General features: G+C 40.6%; 1 protein-coding gene across 1 annotated transcript in view; it reads left to right on the top strand.

The window, feature by feature from the left end:
- Positions 1–8887, top strand: part of LOC111665632 (metal transporter CNNM1-like) — a 21102-nt gene extending 12215 nt beyond the window's left edge. Inside the window, exons 2-10 of the mRNA XM_023420708.2 lie at positions 806–949; positions 1045–1185; positions 1981–2150; positions 2281–2371; positions 4481–4626; positions 4888–5167; positions 6519–6623; positions 7010–7114; positions 7910–8887. Of these exons, the coding sequence (XP_023276476.1) occupies positions 806–949; positions 1045–1185; positions 1981–2150; positions 2281–2371; positions 4481–4626; positions 4888–5167; positions 6519–6623; positions 7010–7114; positions 7910–7989 (1262 nt within the window). The 3' untranslated portion in view covers positions 7990–8887. The remainder of the gene's footprint in view (positions 1–805; positions 950–1044; positions 1186–1980; positions 2151–2280; positions 2372–4480; positions 4627–4887; positions 5168–6518; positions 6624–7009; positions 7115–7909) is intronic.
- Positions 8888–16587: the final 7700 nt, after the last annotated feature.

The raw sequence follows: 16587 nt of genomic DNA, 5'->3' as shown, positions 1-16587 counted from the left end.
CTGTACACACACACACACATACTGTACACACACACACACACACACACACACACACACACACACACACACACACACACACACACACACACACACACACACACACACACACACACACAACAACTGCTCTATGTGCGCATGTGTGGTGGGTTTCTGCATCTGTATTATGCTTTGTATTCAAGTGTGTGTGTGTGTGTGTGTGTGTGTATGTGTGTGTGTTTTGTGTTTCTTCTGGCTGCAAGACAAATCCCTCCCCCCAGGGATCATAAAGTAAAGCTGAAGTTAAAAAGTTGAAGTTAATAAATAATAATAATAAATAAACTGTAGGCCTGGCAGCTTTTTAAAGTGAAAGAAACTGCTTCCTGAACTGCAGAAGCTTGTGACCGCAAGCCTGGACCCTGGTTTGGGTCCAGGACTGGCTGGAAAAGCCCAGAAGGATAAAGTGAATAAGTAGTGAGCAAAAACATTTCCTCAGTGGCATTAAGGCTGAGACTGAAATGTACTTTGTGACACAACTTATCTGCCTAGTTTCATGACAAATAATGTATACAATCTCTTCACATAATGTTCAGACCACCAAAAATGTGATTATCTTGTCAGAGTGCTCATTACGAGGTTTTTTAATTTTATTTTTTATTTTCATTATTTACAATTCACTCTTTATATATTTTTCATAACTTTTCTTCCCTCTGCATTATAGAGTTTTTACAGTTACTGATGTTTTACTGGCATTTAAAGTGTGTTGCTCTGTAAAGTGTTGGTTTGGTTGGTTCTGGTCTAAACGTGATCCTGATTCTGTTACATCCAGGAAAGTCGCACCTTGCCATCGTGCAGCGGGTGAACAACGAGGGTGAAGGAGACCCTTTCTACGAGGTGATGGGCATCGTCACCCTGGAGGACGTCATCGAGGAAATCATCAAGTCAGAGATCCTGGATGAGACCGACCTCTACAGTATGTATGCACACGCATGATCCAACACATACATCTGTCAAAGTGTTTGGGACAGTGATTGAAAACGCTAATTTTATTTGCGTCTGTCCTGTCAGCTGATAACCGCACAAAGCGGCGCGTCTCTCACCACGAGCGGAAGCAGCAGGACTTCTCCATCTTCAAACTGTCAGAGAACGAGATGAAGGTGAAGATTTCCCCTCAGCTTCTCCTGGCAACACACCGCTTCCTCTCCACAGGTAACAGCCAATCACCTCGCGTCTTCTCGTAGCTCTACATTTAGGAGAGAGGAGGAAGATCACACAAATTGAGAATATTTTCTCCACTGTTCCTTTACATGAGGTCAATAGTTGAAATTAAACTAAGGCCTAAGCCCAGAGTTTAATGTGATTATATTTACAGGGTCAAAACTCCATCCCAACCATCCCTCACAACTCTCCTGGAAACCTCGAGGTGGTTCAGTTTACATCCCACAAGACCTGGAAAAAAAAAAAAAAAACATTTCATGCTTCACATCTCTTGCAGTTTTAGGGATCAACATTATTTTCAACCCTTTGCAATGTGTCTGGGTTTTTTTTAAGCTTCATCTGGCTTTTAAAATAAACATTCTTACCTCAAATTATGAATTTTTAATCCAACGTTTGGGCTTCATTGCATTTGACATTCCACAAAATGCTCTACTTTCAGGACAGGGTTATATTTAGGTTTATAGCTCATAGCTATAGTTTATAGTTGGGGTTCAGACAATGGATGTACAATGGAGGTCCACCCAAGAAAGCCAGAAAACCAGATAGAGCTAAATAGAAACAGTGCAAACTGACTTGATTATTAACACAACATTAATTATTATCAAACTTCCTTGAATAAAGAAAAAATATTCAACAAAAGGGACGAGGTTGCATCCTGATCATGAGCATTGTTAATATGAATATACTCAGCAAATGGGACAACTGGGAGGGAAAATCCTCCTGATTGAGATACAGTATAAGAATATTTTGTCTCTCCATCTCCTTCTCCTCTCCTCCCTCCATCAGAGGTGGAGCCCTTCAAACCGGCTCACATCTCAGAGAAGATCCTGTTGAGACTGATCAAACACCCCAGCGTGGTTCAGGATCTCAAGTTTGATGAGAAGAACAAGCGAGCGCCGCAGCACTTCTTGTTCCAACGCAACAAACCGGTGGACTACTTCATCCTGGTGCTGCAGGTATCTGCTTTTAACTTTTTCCTGAGCAACAATTATCAATGGACATGATGACAATACCTGTTATCTTGTCCTAAATGGAGGCCGGTCAGCTCACATAGGGTTTCTCTGTTCCTCTGGTTTGTTTCTTTAGGGTCGAGTTGAGGTGGAGTTTGGTAAGGAAGCGCTGAAGTTTGAGAATGGAGCGTTCTCCTACTTTGGGGTACCTGCCATCATGCCAACAGGTGAAAACACACACCTATACACCATACCGTGCTTATGGCCGATTGCTGATTTTAAGGTTCTGTAACAGCCACTAGAGGTCGCATTAGACCACCAGCACCTCGGACCAAAACAAATGCTTCGTCGGCCACACCTCCGGCTTTCCTTCGGCCACAACTCTCCTCTCTTCCCGTCCTCAGCCAGCAAGGTGTAACGAAACCCAGTGAAAACGACCATTAAACACATAGCAAGACGTACTGCTGACTTCAGTTACTTTGTGTACACAAGAGTCAACAAAAACAATCCAGGCACAACCATTAGCCCCTGCTAGCATTGCTGTGATATGCAATTCTGACAGTTAGCTAGCTAGCGATAGCATCATTAGCCGAACAACATCATAATAGGGGTAACGGCAGGTTAGCTAGCGTAGCTAATGTTGGCTACTGTAGCAGGTCAACAGTATGTAGCAATCAAGTTACTTACACATGGAGAAGAAGAAAAAGCCACTTCTGAGTCAAGCTGGAGCCTTTCATCCGCTCTCCACCTTGGTAAAGCCGGACCAGTATTGGCTCCACAGTCGGAGTGGGACAGAGATTCAGCCTTGGACTTATCCACCGGGACCGGGCCACGCGAATTCCGCTGAAGAAGCCGGATGTAGCCGGTAAACAAACTCTATGGATGTTCTGACGACCCACCGGCCGACCAAGATTTGTGCTGGTAGTCCCCATGACCGCCAGTCTGTACTCTGGCCGGATGCCTTTTTAGCCGTAAAACGCACTTTCTTCATTGGAGGAAGTTCAAGGTGGCAGTTTTCACCTGGACGCTACACGCTTCACTCGGCCATACATGGGAAGACGCTCTGTTTATATACGTGAAGGTGAGGGGAAACAAACAGAGACACATTCAGGTGAAGAGGGTGACTTCATTCTCTGCTCAGGACGCCATTACTACACTTGAAAATGAACGTTATACTTTCTTGTGTGTGCCCCCTGTGACGTGCGACATACTGTAATTACTCTGCCATTTGGCGCCAAAGAAGTGTCGGCTTTCCTCTGTCGCCAGTTTGGAAATACGTTGGTGGTCCCTCCCCTTCCGCTACGTCACAAGATGGCGACCGCTGAAGGTGAAGCATAGGGGGTGAAGTGTGCAGCGTTCCACACTCAACTTTTCAATAGTGCACCATCCGGGTACCTATAGTACATTTAATGTTTATAGTTTGTCAGTTAAAGAGTACACAGCATATCTTTACATAGAAAATACTTGTTTGCAGCAACATTATTGTTTAAAATGTCGTTTACAGGTGAAAGGGTGATCTCAATTTTGCCCCCAAATGAACATGATGTCACAAAAATGCCCTTATTTGTAAAGCTTATAGTGGATATACAAAGTAACACCCAAACACAAACTCCAAATCATGTCAACATCACCATTTATAAATTTCAAGTTAATTTTACACACAGATACATAAGAGATGTATTTAAATAATTTCAATAAAAATGATAAATCAGAAAAACAAAAGACAAAGAATCTACAGTACTGAAAGCCATGTGTGTGGCAGTTGTTTTTTTTTGGGGGGGGGTGTATAGAGTGAAAACACTCATCAGCAGCACTCACATTCTTCAGTCGTGGCATTTAAATTGCTCTGAACTTATTCAAATGTGTGAACACTTCCAAGTCATTTAACTGCCAAACACCTGAATGCAGCATTCATCAAGTGAAGAGCCTCAAATGAATGAAAGCTTTCAGCTATGACAGCTGAGCCAATCACATGTTATGGAGGGAAAAATGAAGCAGCATGCCTGAGCCCACTCATGACTTAAAGCTATAATATATAATTTTTCCACATTAAAATGTCTGAAAACGACTAGACCTGTTACATATTTTTTATGAGTTGTGCACTTATATAATTCCAAATGTTTCCAGCAATTTTCAAACGTAGAGAAATACATGATTTTAATCATGGCAACGGTCTGTTTCAGTTTCAGTTGGTCATCCCCTTGTGTTGGCGTTGTGGTTCTTTTGTTATAGTTTTGATTTTAATGCTGTGTATTTCACTGTCAACGCCAGCTCTGGTCTGTCCTGGTGAACATGGATGTTTCATAAAGTACTTCCGCTCTCTGCCTCCCCTGCAGTCCACAGATCCCCCTCTCGCAGCAGTGGCCTGGACCGCTCTGAGTCCATGCTGTACGGAGGGAGCATGGGCCAGCTGAACGGAGCGGGGAACGTCTACCTGCCAGATTACTCTGTCAGACAGCTCACACACCTTCAGATCATCAAGGTAACACCTCGGCAGTTTGGGGCTTTTCTTTGCTCGGTTTATTTGTGGATTTCATCAGGAGCTCAGTAAAGGGTGGAAATGCTTTAAATATAAACTTGAAACTAAAAAGAGAAGTCAATGAAAACATTATTATCTCCTGGAAAGAGGAGGAAAGCTTCACTGATATTTGGCCGTTACTGAATAAAATATCTTAAAGTTGGTATTTTGGCCTGAGGAAAGCTGTGTGTTAATAATAATACCCACAATGCTGCTGTGTGCCAGATAACCCGCAGCCACTACCAGAACGCTGTAACGGCCACCAGGATGGACAGCTCTCCTCAGACCCCCGATGCAGACGCTCGTCCCACAGAGGGCAACACCCCGACCCCGGAGCCCCCGACAACGGAGCATGCCGCCACGCTGATGCCCCCGCCACACACCACCGCCACCCTCATGCCTCCGCCCAGGGAGCCCGGGCGGCCCAGCTCAGCGAGAACCCACGGACAGCAGTCCAGCGTCCCACACAGCACCTCCCTGCTGAACGAGAAGAACCGCATCGTCCGTAAGTATCCTCGCGCCCGGAGACAGGCGGCGGCTGGTGAATCCAATAAAAAAAAAAGAGAGAGAGAGCTGAACAGGAAATGACAATCATGGAGCAGGTCACACCGAGGTCAGTGAGAGATGATTCGAGCCGTTAGAGGCAGACAAACAAAGCTGCTCCTTCAAACTAGTTATTTTTTTCTGAATCCATTAGGGTGCAATATTCAGGATGAATAGAGTTCAATAACCCCAAGCAGCTCAAACTGGAGAAACGTTTTCAGAAGAGAGACCGACAGAGATAATGAGAAAACATAAAGACAAGACAGAGGCTACATCTTTGTGACTTCGTTAGTTCTGATGAGAAACTGTGAGTTATTAGTGTCAGATTACTTCTATTATTTACGGATAAGAGCTAGTTTTCTGGAAGAACATACATGTATTATATATTGTATAGAAACAGCATGGATGAAAATTGTAAAGGATTATTATCTCATTATTTTTTAATTTAAAATGTTTCGCTCCCAAATCAAAATGTTTGTTTGAAATCAAAATGTTTTAAATAATACCAATAAGCTGATTGGTTGTGTGGTGAGAGAGCAGCTCACGTAGCATATTTCAAGTGCAGATTAAATTTTATTGTGACCACTTAACTACAAATGCAAAGTTTCCCCACGAGTATTTCAAAAAGAATTCCAGTTTTTTATTGCAGTAACTTTATGCTGATGCTCGTGATCGTGCTGATGCATCACAGCTGTCGGTGATGTGTCTTTAAATGCACCACTGGAAGAGCAAACACAATGAGATTACAATGTGTTTAAATATTAACGTTCCACTAGAGTTGAATTACTTTGGACAAAGTGGTCTGCAAAATGGAGACTAACTGTATGTGCGCAGACTTATTGATTCTAGCATGGACTAACGTGTTACTTTAGGAAAGAGCTGAACAGGTGCGGAGAATGGAAAACAGGACATTTAAAAAAAGTCACATGCAAACACACCTGAGAACCACCATGTCAGCATATTCTGATTCTAATTATGACTCTAATGTATTCAGTCGATGGACCTACTGTTCGTGGAGTCACATAGGTCAAGAGCCGTTGCTGTAATGATGCCACGTAGGTGTACAGTTCAAACTCAGGTTAATGCTGTGTATAAGCGTTTAATTTTTTCTTCGTTATTTTTACTGTATTTGCCCTTTTTTGTCCGATAGTTCACTTTTTAAGCTTGGTGCAGTCAGTCTTAATGTCTAGGGACGCTTCATCCCTCATAATCCATGGGTGGGAGACATTATTTAAAAAATGTGGACAAACCCTGAATAAACAGGACTCACGTTTGTGTGTGTGTGTGTGTGTGTGTGTGTGTGTGTGTTTCAGGGAGTAAATCTGACGGCCAGAAGAGTCCCAGCGACTCAGTGTTTCTCAGGATGGACGAGATCCCGTACATCAGAGAGGACAGATCTGAGACTGACACACACACTGGTACGACGTCTGGCAGCATGACATCTGTCTGGTCACACAGACTGTCACAGCTAATCCACGACATGTGGCGATAATAGTCCGAAATTCTGTGGGTGACACGTGGTAACACTTTATTTTGAAAGAACAGATGAACCGGGTGGTTAGCATGAGCATAGGAAGTTTTCAACGGCATAATTTTCAGAATAAAGCAATTTCATTTTCACATTGAACTTTCCACAAGTTCCTAAAAGTTGTTGTTTAGTTTCATCTTGTGGACAGAGACTTGGAGTCATACAGGACTTTAATCTGTCCCCCAGCAGAGGCTAAAGCTGTTCATCATTGACGGGGTCATGACTAGGTCTCTCTCTCCCTCTCTCTCTCTCTCTCTCTCTCTGTCCCTCTCTCAGACATGGCCTCTGTTCCCATAGAAACGGACACGTCTCCTTTCATCAGCAGCCTGTCGCTGAGCGGCTCAGAGGACACACTGGGCAAGAAACTCCTGCTCAAACTCAGTCAGTCCCACACACACACACACACACACACACACACACACACACACACACACACACAACCCACTTATTCACCAACCTTTTCTATACTCTCTCTCTCTTTCTCTCGTTCCCTGCTTGGCTCTGATTCACATGCAAACTGAGCTGCAGACTCACAATACACACTCTCACAATCACAGCTTCCCCTCCAGAACCATTTAAACTTACATTTGTGTTTTGGACTTGCCTACTTTGTATTCTCGTGTTGCTTCTTAAAGGACATTTCTAGTGTTTTTCTTTACTCTATGGATGTATACATTACCGCAGAGCAACATGCAAAGCTTAGCACCTGTGCCAAAGTAAATGTAGAGGTGAATGTATTTCCTGCTTGCCACTGATTTCTGTTTGTTTCATATGGTAAGAAAAACACAGTTACATATGGGTGTATGTTGGGTTTCACTATAGGCGGGGACACAATGAAGTAAGGGGTTCTTCAACCAACAAACAAAAACCAAAAAAAACTATTTTATACATTTACATACATTTATACAGATTCACTGTTTAGAGATATTTTATCAAATCAATCAAACTGAAACTGTAAAATTGATAAAAAGTATTTTAAAAAGAGATGGGAACATGTCAAATAATATGTTGTAGTTAACTGCATAATGATGTATTTCCAGCGCAATGTGCCGGCTAATCAAACCAGTCCACGATTCCCAGTCTACACTGGTTGAGTGTTGAGTGCAAAGTTAGCAAGAGAATAAAAGCCAGACTGAAAAACGACAATGAACATGTTGACATGTTTTGTCTCCTCAGGCCACAAGAAGAGGAAAAAGTCTCGCGAAGGGGAGAAAACACCAGAGGACATTTCAGAACAGCCGCTGGTTAAAACCTAGCAGGGTGTGTGTGTGTTCGAAACGGACCTGAACACTCCATCATCTGATGGTTCTTTAAGTTGTTTTGTAAAGACCGTGTGGTCGGTGAACTACAGCTATCAGAGTTTTATCTGAGAACACACACACACACACACACACACACACACACACACTAACACACACACACACACACACAGGAGATTATAAGGCTGCAGCTTTGGTGATACGCATCGTTGAAACTGCAGCCTCTCATCTCGACACGTTTTTCATGCTGATGCTCGTATATAAAGGAATGACTGCGAATGTAAAAGATTTGTAGAAAAACATTTTTATACACTGTATACCCTCCTCACATGTGAGCACTTCTCCAATGGAGCTAAAGGAAACGACGGTGCACAGGAAAACGGATGGAAGACACCAAAGATGTTGCTGTTTTGTACACACTCGCTCAAAAATGCACAGGAGGAATCTCAACGAAACAGAAGTTTAACTAGTTGCTTTGCGTTGGGCTTTTACTTTGAAATGTTGCCTGTTTAATGCTTGTTAGATCTATAGCCTAATAATTATAACATAACAGTGTAGAAACATTCTTTTTTTTTTTTTTTTTACCTTTTATTTATCTTCAAACAAGTATTTTCTGCACTTTCCAAATTGCAGATGGACACGCACACTTGTCAACTAAGTATCCCATAATGCCATAAGTATATGGTGTAGCGGTTCTGGAATTAGAGGTTCGACCATCACATATCAGTGTAATGTCGGTTCTCTCTTTACTTTTGGACATTTAGCACATCATAACAGTTTGTGATCAGAGCCGTCGGTCTCCTGTTTGTGTATTTTCCTCCACTGATTAATGCTTTTCTTGTTTCCAGTTGTCACATGTGGGCTGCAGACGCATTAAAGGAACAGTTCAACATGTTGTGAGGTAGTCTATGCTTATTCGCTTTCTTGCTGAGAGTCAGGTGAGAAGATCGGTACTGCACACGCGTCTGTGACCTCAAACCAAGAGGTCATTAGCCGAGCTTAGTGTAAACAAGTATGCTTACAAGTTTACCATTTCAAATAGCTCGGCCAAGAATATTGCTGAGCTACAGTAATTTCAGGTTTTAAAACAGTAACGGCATTTTGTTGTTATATACATGTTATTCTGTTTTGCTTGTTTGAAGTGTGGATGAAGTCTTTACGCTGAGTCTGGTCAACGCAAGAGCATCTGTCCTCATCTACCTCATGGCAAAAAAGCAAATGAATGTCCAACTATCATTTGACTTATTTCCCAGATAACAAAGTAAAAACATACACCCAGGCCCTCGGACCAATTCTGGCCCACATATACCTCCACATCTGGGCAGATTCCGGCTGTTATCCTCTGGTATTGGCTGACAGCTGAAAGATTTTGGTCCAGATGTGGAAGTAGCATCTGACATGTCATGCTGTGTGTGTGTGTGTGTGTGGGCCAGATCCGGGCCGTGGAACCGGGTGGATACTGAGCCAAAAGAAAACAAGCGTGTGGCTCGGGTACGGGTCTGATTTATTATCTGGGTTGCTATGTGACCAGATGTGTCTCTGCTGGTTGCTTAGATCAGCTGATCTTCAAAGCGTTTAAATTTGCTTTTCATTTGCAAAATGATGCCCCATGTTAGTGTCCAGATGTCACAACTTACGACTGTATGGAACCGATTTTCCATCTGGTTAAAGGATGAGACTGGATTCGTATGGTGCTTTGTTTCTTTTTTTTTCCTTTGCTTTGAGGTGAAAGTCATCGCCCCTTTATTGTTCTTGAAACGTCTCCTGCTGACTGGCCTTATTGTTTGTTATCTGAGCCCTATATTTTGAAGATATGTGATCTGAATTGTATTTTATGCCTCGTAAAAATTTAATTTCTTATGTTTTCCTTCTCTGTTTCAGAGAATATCTGACATGGATACACGGTACATTTAGAAATCTGGGGTCGGGCTTTCAGTTCAGATTCATTCATCACACAAGTCTTTAAATAATCATCATCTGAGCTGAGCCTTTTTTCTCTCTTTTTTCTTATCAGAGCCATCTCAATTATTTATGAATCTCCTTCCTTCTGCCTTTTCTTTATTGGAGGTGAAATGAAACTGAGCTTCTGACAGCAGGGACTGTACATTATAAGCATATTATTGGGTTTATGAAGTCAGCACCTTTCACAATATCTGAATGTGATACTCAAACCTCCACATGGCCCAACGTCACTCCACAGTGTCTGCAGCGGTTTCCAAACTCAACATATCAACACGTCAGTGTGAATATGAGATAATGTGCAAGTTTGACGTCGTTAGCTCACATGCAGCGTCTCTGTTCAGCATTAAAAAGATTAAACCAGTAGTTTCCAGCCTTTTTTGCTTCTTACAAAAAAACAATGTGTGTTCGGGGAGTTCAGATTTTCTGTTTTGTTTTATTTTTTGATGGAAGTAGCAGCTTCCCTCTGCTGTCTGTCTTTGTGCTAAGCTAGGCTTCCTAGTGAGGCAGTCTAGGTCTGCTATAGTTAGCTCTGTGTTAGCCTAGCTTAGAATGAGTACTGAAGGTAAAATGAAACCGTAGTTTAGCGCCTTCAAAAGAAGAAACAAAAAACAACACAAACGTAAGTTTAATGGCTAGTTATTTAAATGATGAATTAATGGAAATGAAGGGAAATGGGATCAGTTGGTCTGTCAGGCTACACTGCTAGTTAAGCTAAGAATTTGTAAATCTGTTATTTCAGCTGCTACTTCCATAAAAAAAAAAATCAAAAAACCATGAACACACCTGAACACAGAGCCTACTGTTTATTATGTAAGACGCTAAAAAGGTTGAAAACCAGCAGTTCAATCTTTTAAAGGCTGAGCAGAGATGTGTCTGTGAGCTTACTATGTCAAACTTTTAGGAGAGATCACTAGAAAGTATATAAGAATGTTTTTTGAGGTTAACAACATGGAAAGATTTTGCCGATTAGACCTCGCTGTGATGCATCTGGTTAATAAGCATTAGACCAATAAAGACAGGAGATGAGTAGAATCCAGTGTAGGCTGGATGCTGGTTACGATTGAGTAAAGATGGAACTTTTTCAGCTGAAACATCTGGATCGACCTGCAGGATGAGGCGGGGATGGGGAGGTGGTGGGTCGCACAGACGTGGGACTGGTTGACTCCAGGAAAGTGGGCAAGAAGATAATACGCCAGAAGTGAAGTGGGAAAAAGAAAGTGATGAACTAGGAGGAAATGGAAAAGCAGGAAGTCCCAACAAAAGGAAACGTGATGGACAAAGATCGTCCTTATTGAACTTTCACAAAAGCACATATTTCTTAAACATCTCTCCTTCTTCTTTTTTACCATCTTAAAACATATTGCAAGAATTTGAGACAAAGATTTTATCCAACATCAGTAATTATTCCCTGCAGTACATACTTTCATTGCTGCCCCCTGGTGGCGTGGAGTTGAACATGCACATACAGGTCACTGGGGTGGAAACATCTTGCTGTGCCAACTAAGCAATACTGAAAACACTTAAAGCAATGTTATTGACGTGAATGACCCTGCAGAATGTGGATGACAACCCATGAACATGTTATTAGTAACATCTGTGCTTTCCCCGCTACGATTAGTTGAAACTCATTGTCCAGTAAGAGACATTTCGACGAGCCAGAGGTCTGAATGAAAAGGCAGAAATACCTTCTGAGCTCCAGATATACTTAGATTGATGGTCATTTAACAAACAGCCTATAATAATTTGTAGTGTCCATTATATAAAGATGAGATGAGATACACTGGATGTATATTTTCAAGAATAACAGGAAAAAATGTTTTTTATAAGTTTTATGTTATCGTTTTGGGATCCCTACTTGGAAATCAAAGTGTAGCTATTTGGATGTCACATCATTAACTTATTTTAACATTGAAGAAGTTGTGTTGCTTTCTAACTACTTAAAGCACTCCCTTCATGCAGACTGCAGCCTAAAGCAAACAGCTGACAGGAGTTTTGTTTTCTGGAGGTTTTATATTTTACGCAAGTTCAAATTTGATCTTGTAAATGTTTTCAAAATAGAAAAAAAAAGACATTAGAGTCACATCACTGGAACTCTGGTGTTTCATATTCAGCTGTTATGGTTTGACTTGTGTCTGATCATTTGTCGGGTTCATGAAATATGATAACCTGTGTAAACGCGCGATGCTGCAGGTGTTGTGTCGAAGTCTGTTTCGCCTCACCTTCACCTGAATGGGACCTTATCCTAACCCTAATCACAGGAGAAGACACGTGTCGATGGGGAAACAGACTCTGACAACACCGTCGCAGGACAAGACTTTTTTAAAGATCCAATCATCACTGAAGCGTATGTCATGAAAGAGAGCCAATAAAAAAAAACTGATATTGTCATATTGATATTTAAGCTGTGTTGATTGATCAATGACATTAACTCGGTAACATAAAAGAAAACAGTCACCCTGATTCACGTTCATCTCTTACTGTAAAAGTCTCTGTGTACTTCCATGATCTTTTATATTTAATATTTGTTTATTTATTAAAATAATAATACACATCTAAAACCAGATTAGTTATCTTTACAAAACGATAAAAACAAACGGAAGAAATTGCCATGGTAACTGACGCTGAACTCCTAACCTGAGGCCTGTACCACGAAGCAGGATTTGAGGTTATTGAGGAAACTCCAGGTTCAACTCATCACTCCTTCGACAGTGTTCAAATCAATCAGGTCACAGAAAAATCCTAATGACTAATGCTCTGATTACTATCACCAATAGTGGTTTTATTATTTTTATGACTATAATTAGTAGTATTTGTAGTAGTGGTAGTAGTTTGATTATTACTGTAACAACATTTGGCAGCGGTGCAAGTTCAGTATCATTTCATGCACTAGAAACAGCGATACTCAGTTGTGGGTCAAATAATTTTAGATTTGTTATATTTCCAACTTAAATACTCTTTGGGTTTTTCAGTGACATTTTTAGAAGCATCTTTTACATGTTTATCATGTACAGATTAATGTCAAGTGCAAGTTTAGTTAAGTTATAAAGTTTAGTTAAGGTTAAGTTACAAAGTTTAGTTATAAAGTTTAGTTAAAGTTTAGTTAAGTTATAAAGTTTAGAGTTTAGTTAAGTTATAAAGTTTAGAGTTTAGTTAAGTTAGAGAGTTTAGTTAAGTTAGAGAGTTTAGTTAAGTTAGAGGGTTTATAGTTTAGTTAAGTTAGAGAGTTCAGTTAAGTTAGAAGGTTTAGAGTTTAGTTAAGTGAGAGAGTTTAGTTACGTTAGAAGGTTTAGGGTTTACTTAAGTTAGAGACTTTAGTTAAGTTTGAAACTTTAGTTAAGTTAGTTTAGTTAAGTTAGAGAGTTTAGTTACACTAGAAGGTTTAGAGTTGAGTTAAGTTAGAAAGTTTAGTTCAAGTTAGTTTAGTTAAGTTAGAGAGTTTAGTCAAGTTAGAAAGTTTTGTTAAGTTAGAAAGTTTTGTTAAGTTAGTTTAGTTAAGTTAGAGTGTTTAGTTAGGTTAGAATGTTTAGAGTTTCGGTAAGTTAGAAAGTTTAGTTAAGTTAGAGAGTTTTGTTACGTCAAGGGTTTAGAGTTTAGTTAAGTTAAAGAGTTTAGTTAAATTAGTGGGTTTAGAGTTTAGTTAAGTTAGAGAGTTTAGTTAAGTTAGAGGGTTTAGAGTTTAGTTAAGTTAGAGAGTTTAGTTAAGTTAGAAGGTTTAGAGTTTAGTTAAGTTAGAGGGTTTAGAGTTTAGTTAAGTTAGAGAGTTCAGTTAAGTTAGAAGGTTTAGAGTTTAGTTAAGTTAGAGGGTTTAGAGTTTAGTTACGTTAGAAGGTTTAGAGTTTAGTTAAGTTAGAGAGTTTAGTTACGTTAGAAGGTTTAGTTAAGTTAGTTTAGTTAGAAAGTTTAGAGTTTAGTTAAGTTAGGGTTAGACAACAGACCAACGCCAACACAGCAAGAGTCTCAAAAGTAGTTTGTGGCTCCAGATTGTCAGGTAATGGTCATTTTATTGATTAGAAGATACTGGGACAGTATGGACATAATCACTCTAACCTGCCACACTGTAGTCTCAAATCCTTCCTCTGAACATGTCCCTGAACCTGCACAGATCTGCACCTCATGTGTTTCCTGCATGATGCTGAGCAGATGGGGACGGACGGGCGTGGCTCCGTCTGACCGAGTTTACAGGATCAGATTTGTGCCAATGCAGCACAGAGGGGGGGGGGGTGTTCAGGGAAGGACGAGAGAAGAGGGAAACACAGATAGAGGTCTGAAGTTTCAGTCAAGATGATCAATATAATTTAGTTTTCTGCCTGCACTAACCTGCTGTGTTGCTTGTAAAAATTTTATTTTGGCGGGTCACAGGCATTAAAGAGCTGTATTTGTTTCATGGGAGGTCTCAACATGTTGGAGCAGTTTAAGTTTTCTATCTTACAAAGAGAAAGGTGTCCAGGGAATCAGTCTGTGTGTATTTAAATATGACCATCATCAAATTTAAAGATCTGTTTGTGATGAATCCTGCATCATCAGCCTCTCCCAGTGGCACTGGCTCTGAAACACATCCTCTCAGGCTGGGGAGGATGAGTCAGTGGGAGGGGCGCTTTCTAACGCTGCTCATTGGCCAATGTAATAGGAGGAGAGAGAGAGAGCGAGAGAGGGATGAAACATCCCTCCTGGGTACAATACATCAAACCTGCTGAGTCACTTTGCTGCATTGGAGCGCCAGCCTCAGCCAATCAGCTTCACCCTCTGAGGTCGAACCCAGACCATGAACTGATCCTGCTGCAGGATGTTGGTGATCAGACTGAAGATTCAGTGACATGTTGCTTCATTACCATGAACACACACACACTGTGGTTTGTTTTGATTCAATCCCACATACACCATCCCACGCATGGAAATACTCACAAGAGCAGTGGTTCTCAAAGTGGGGTTCGGGGACCCCCAGGGGTCCTTGGGGGGGTTGCTGAGGATCCGCAGCAAAAAAGGGAATATTTTATTTTTCACTATAATTCCATCCATAAGTAAAACAATGACAGGATGACTATTTTTGATCATGGGGTTAAACACTTTCTGTAATAAAAGAACTAAAAGATAAAATCTTATCAACTATGGGTCTAGATTGTGTCACATTAGGGGACGTGAAAAAGTAAATAGTCCCCAACAAATTTACTCTTTCCGCCTAATGGATTTATGCTTACTAAGAAGTACAGCGCCAAGCTGCTTCAGGAAATGACTGGGCGTCGTTTTTTAAAGTGACACTACATATTTGGTAAGATTTACTTTAGGCTTCAGCCTTATTGAATATTGTGGTATTTCGCACCAAATGTGATATGTTTCATAATGATCAGGAAAAAAAATGTTTTGCTTATTGTTCATTGACCAATAAAACTTTGAACTGCTGTTTAGTGGCAGCATTGCTTACACCTGAAACATAAAATACATATGATTACACATTATAAAATTAAACACCTGAAACATAAAATACGATATGATTACTTATTATTACAGAAAACACCTGAAACATTATATAATTATGTACTGTTAAAGAAGCTACTTGTAAGTTATGGTATTGCTACATAGCTAAAGTTAGCACTAACAGCTGTTTAGCCTCAGCCATTATGGTGTTTACAATACAAAAGGTTGTAATATGACTTCTGACCAGCTACTTCTTCTGGACCACTACAGTGACTCGGTATCGGAAAGTGACAAGACAGGCCGACCCAGTCGGGGCAAACAGGGCTGACTTGTCGACCCTGGTGAGCCAGGCTTCATAATCATTAAAGTATATAAACATCAGAGATACCAGATCAGAGCCATGAGAAAACATTTTACCATCCACTGATTAATCACATTTACTCTTGGTGCTTTATTTTCACATTTTATGATTGAAACTCTTTACACTTTAAGTTATTTACAGAGATTAAGTTCCGGACGTGTCATTAGTTCACACTGGTGACAAACATCTTTGACATATTACAATGGTAAACTCTTCAAATTATAATTAGGGTGTTGCACACGCTGTCAACAATGGACTTTTATTCTGAAAAGGTTTCACATTTAGTGAACTACATTCTGCTTTGATGAGTGACCCCAGAGATTTACAGGAAGTTCAGGTCCTCTTCAATAAAAACTGTCTTTGCATCTTCATATCAGTAACATCCTGAATACTAATAAACTACTGCACTGTGGCACATTTCATCCATATAGAGACAAAACTGAGGAAAATTAATCACAACAAAAGAACAGATTTTAACTTTATCTGTCTTCATAGCTGCTAAATAAAATAATAAGATGAAAAATGAACAGAAAAATTCTTTAAAGCTGAAATCAATGTTGTTCTACTTCCTGTTTCCACCAGGTGAGTCCCACCTTTGCTTCAACATCATCTTTCACTTTCTCCAACTGTTTAGGGGAGTTTGTTTGCTGAATCTGCTGGTGTGTTTTGTCAGAGTTGATGATGGTGTTGTTTGTGGTAGCATAGGCAAGATAAAGAAAATGGTGGTGTGAGGAGCAGTGATGGCTGGCATTAGGGAAGTGACTCTGGGACGCCAGTGATCACTGTTTAGCCTCCTGGAGGTGTCATGGGACCAACTAGACGAAACACTGGTGAAAGGAGGTTCCCACCTGATGACCCCA

This window comes from Seriola lalandi, unplaced genomic scaffold (genome assembly GCF_002814215.2).
Source record: "Seriola lalandi dorsalis isolate HSWRI2012SDOR001 ecotype SW California unplaced genomic scaffold, Sedor1 jcf7180002054656, whole genome shotgun sequence".
Taxonomy (NCBI): Eukaryota; Metazoa; Chordata; class Actinopteri; order Carangiformes; family Carangidae; genus Seriola; species Seriola lalandi.
The sequence above is the reverse complement of the archived record's forward strand: the minus strand, read 5'-3'. Positions and strand labels throughout refer to the sequence as shown.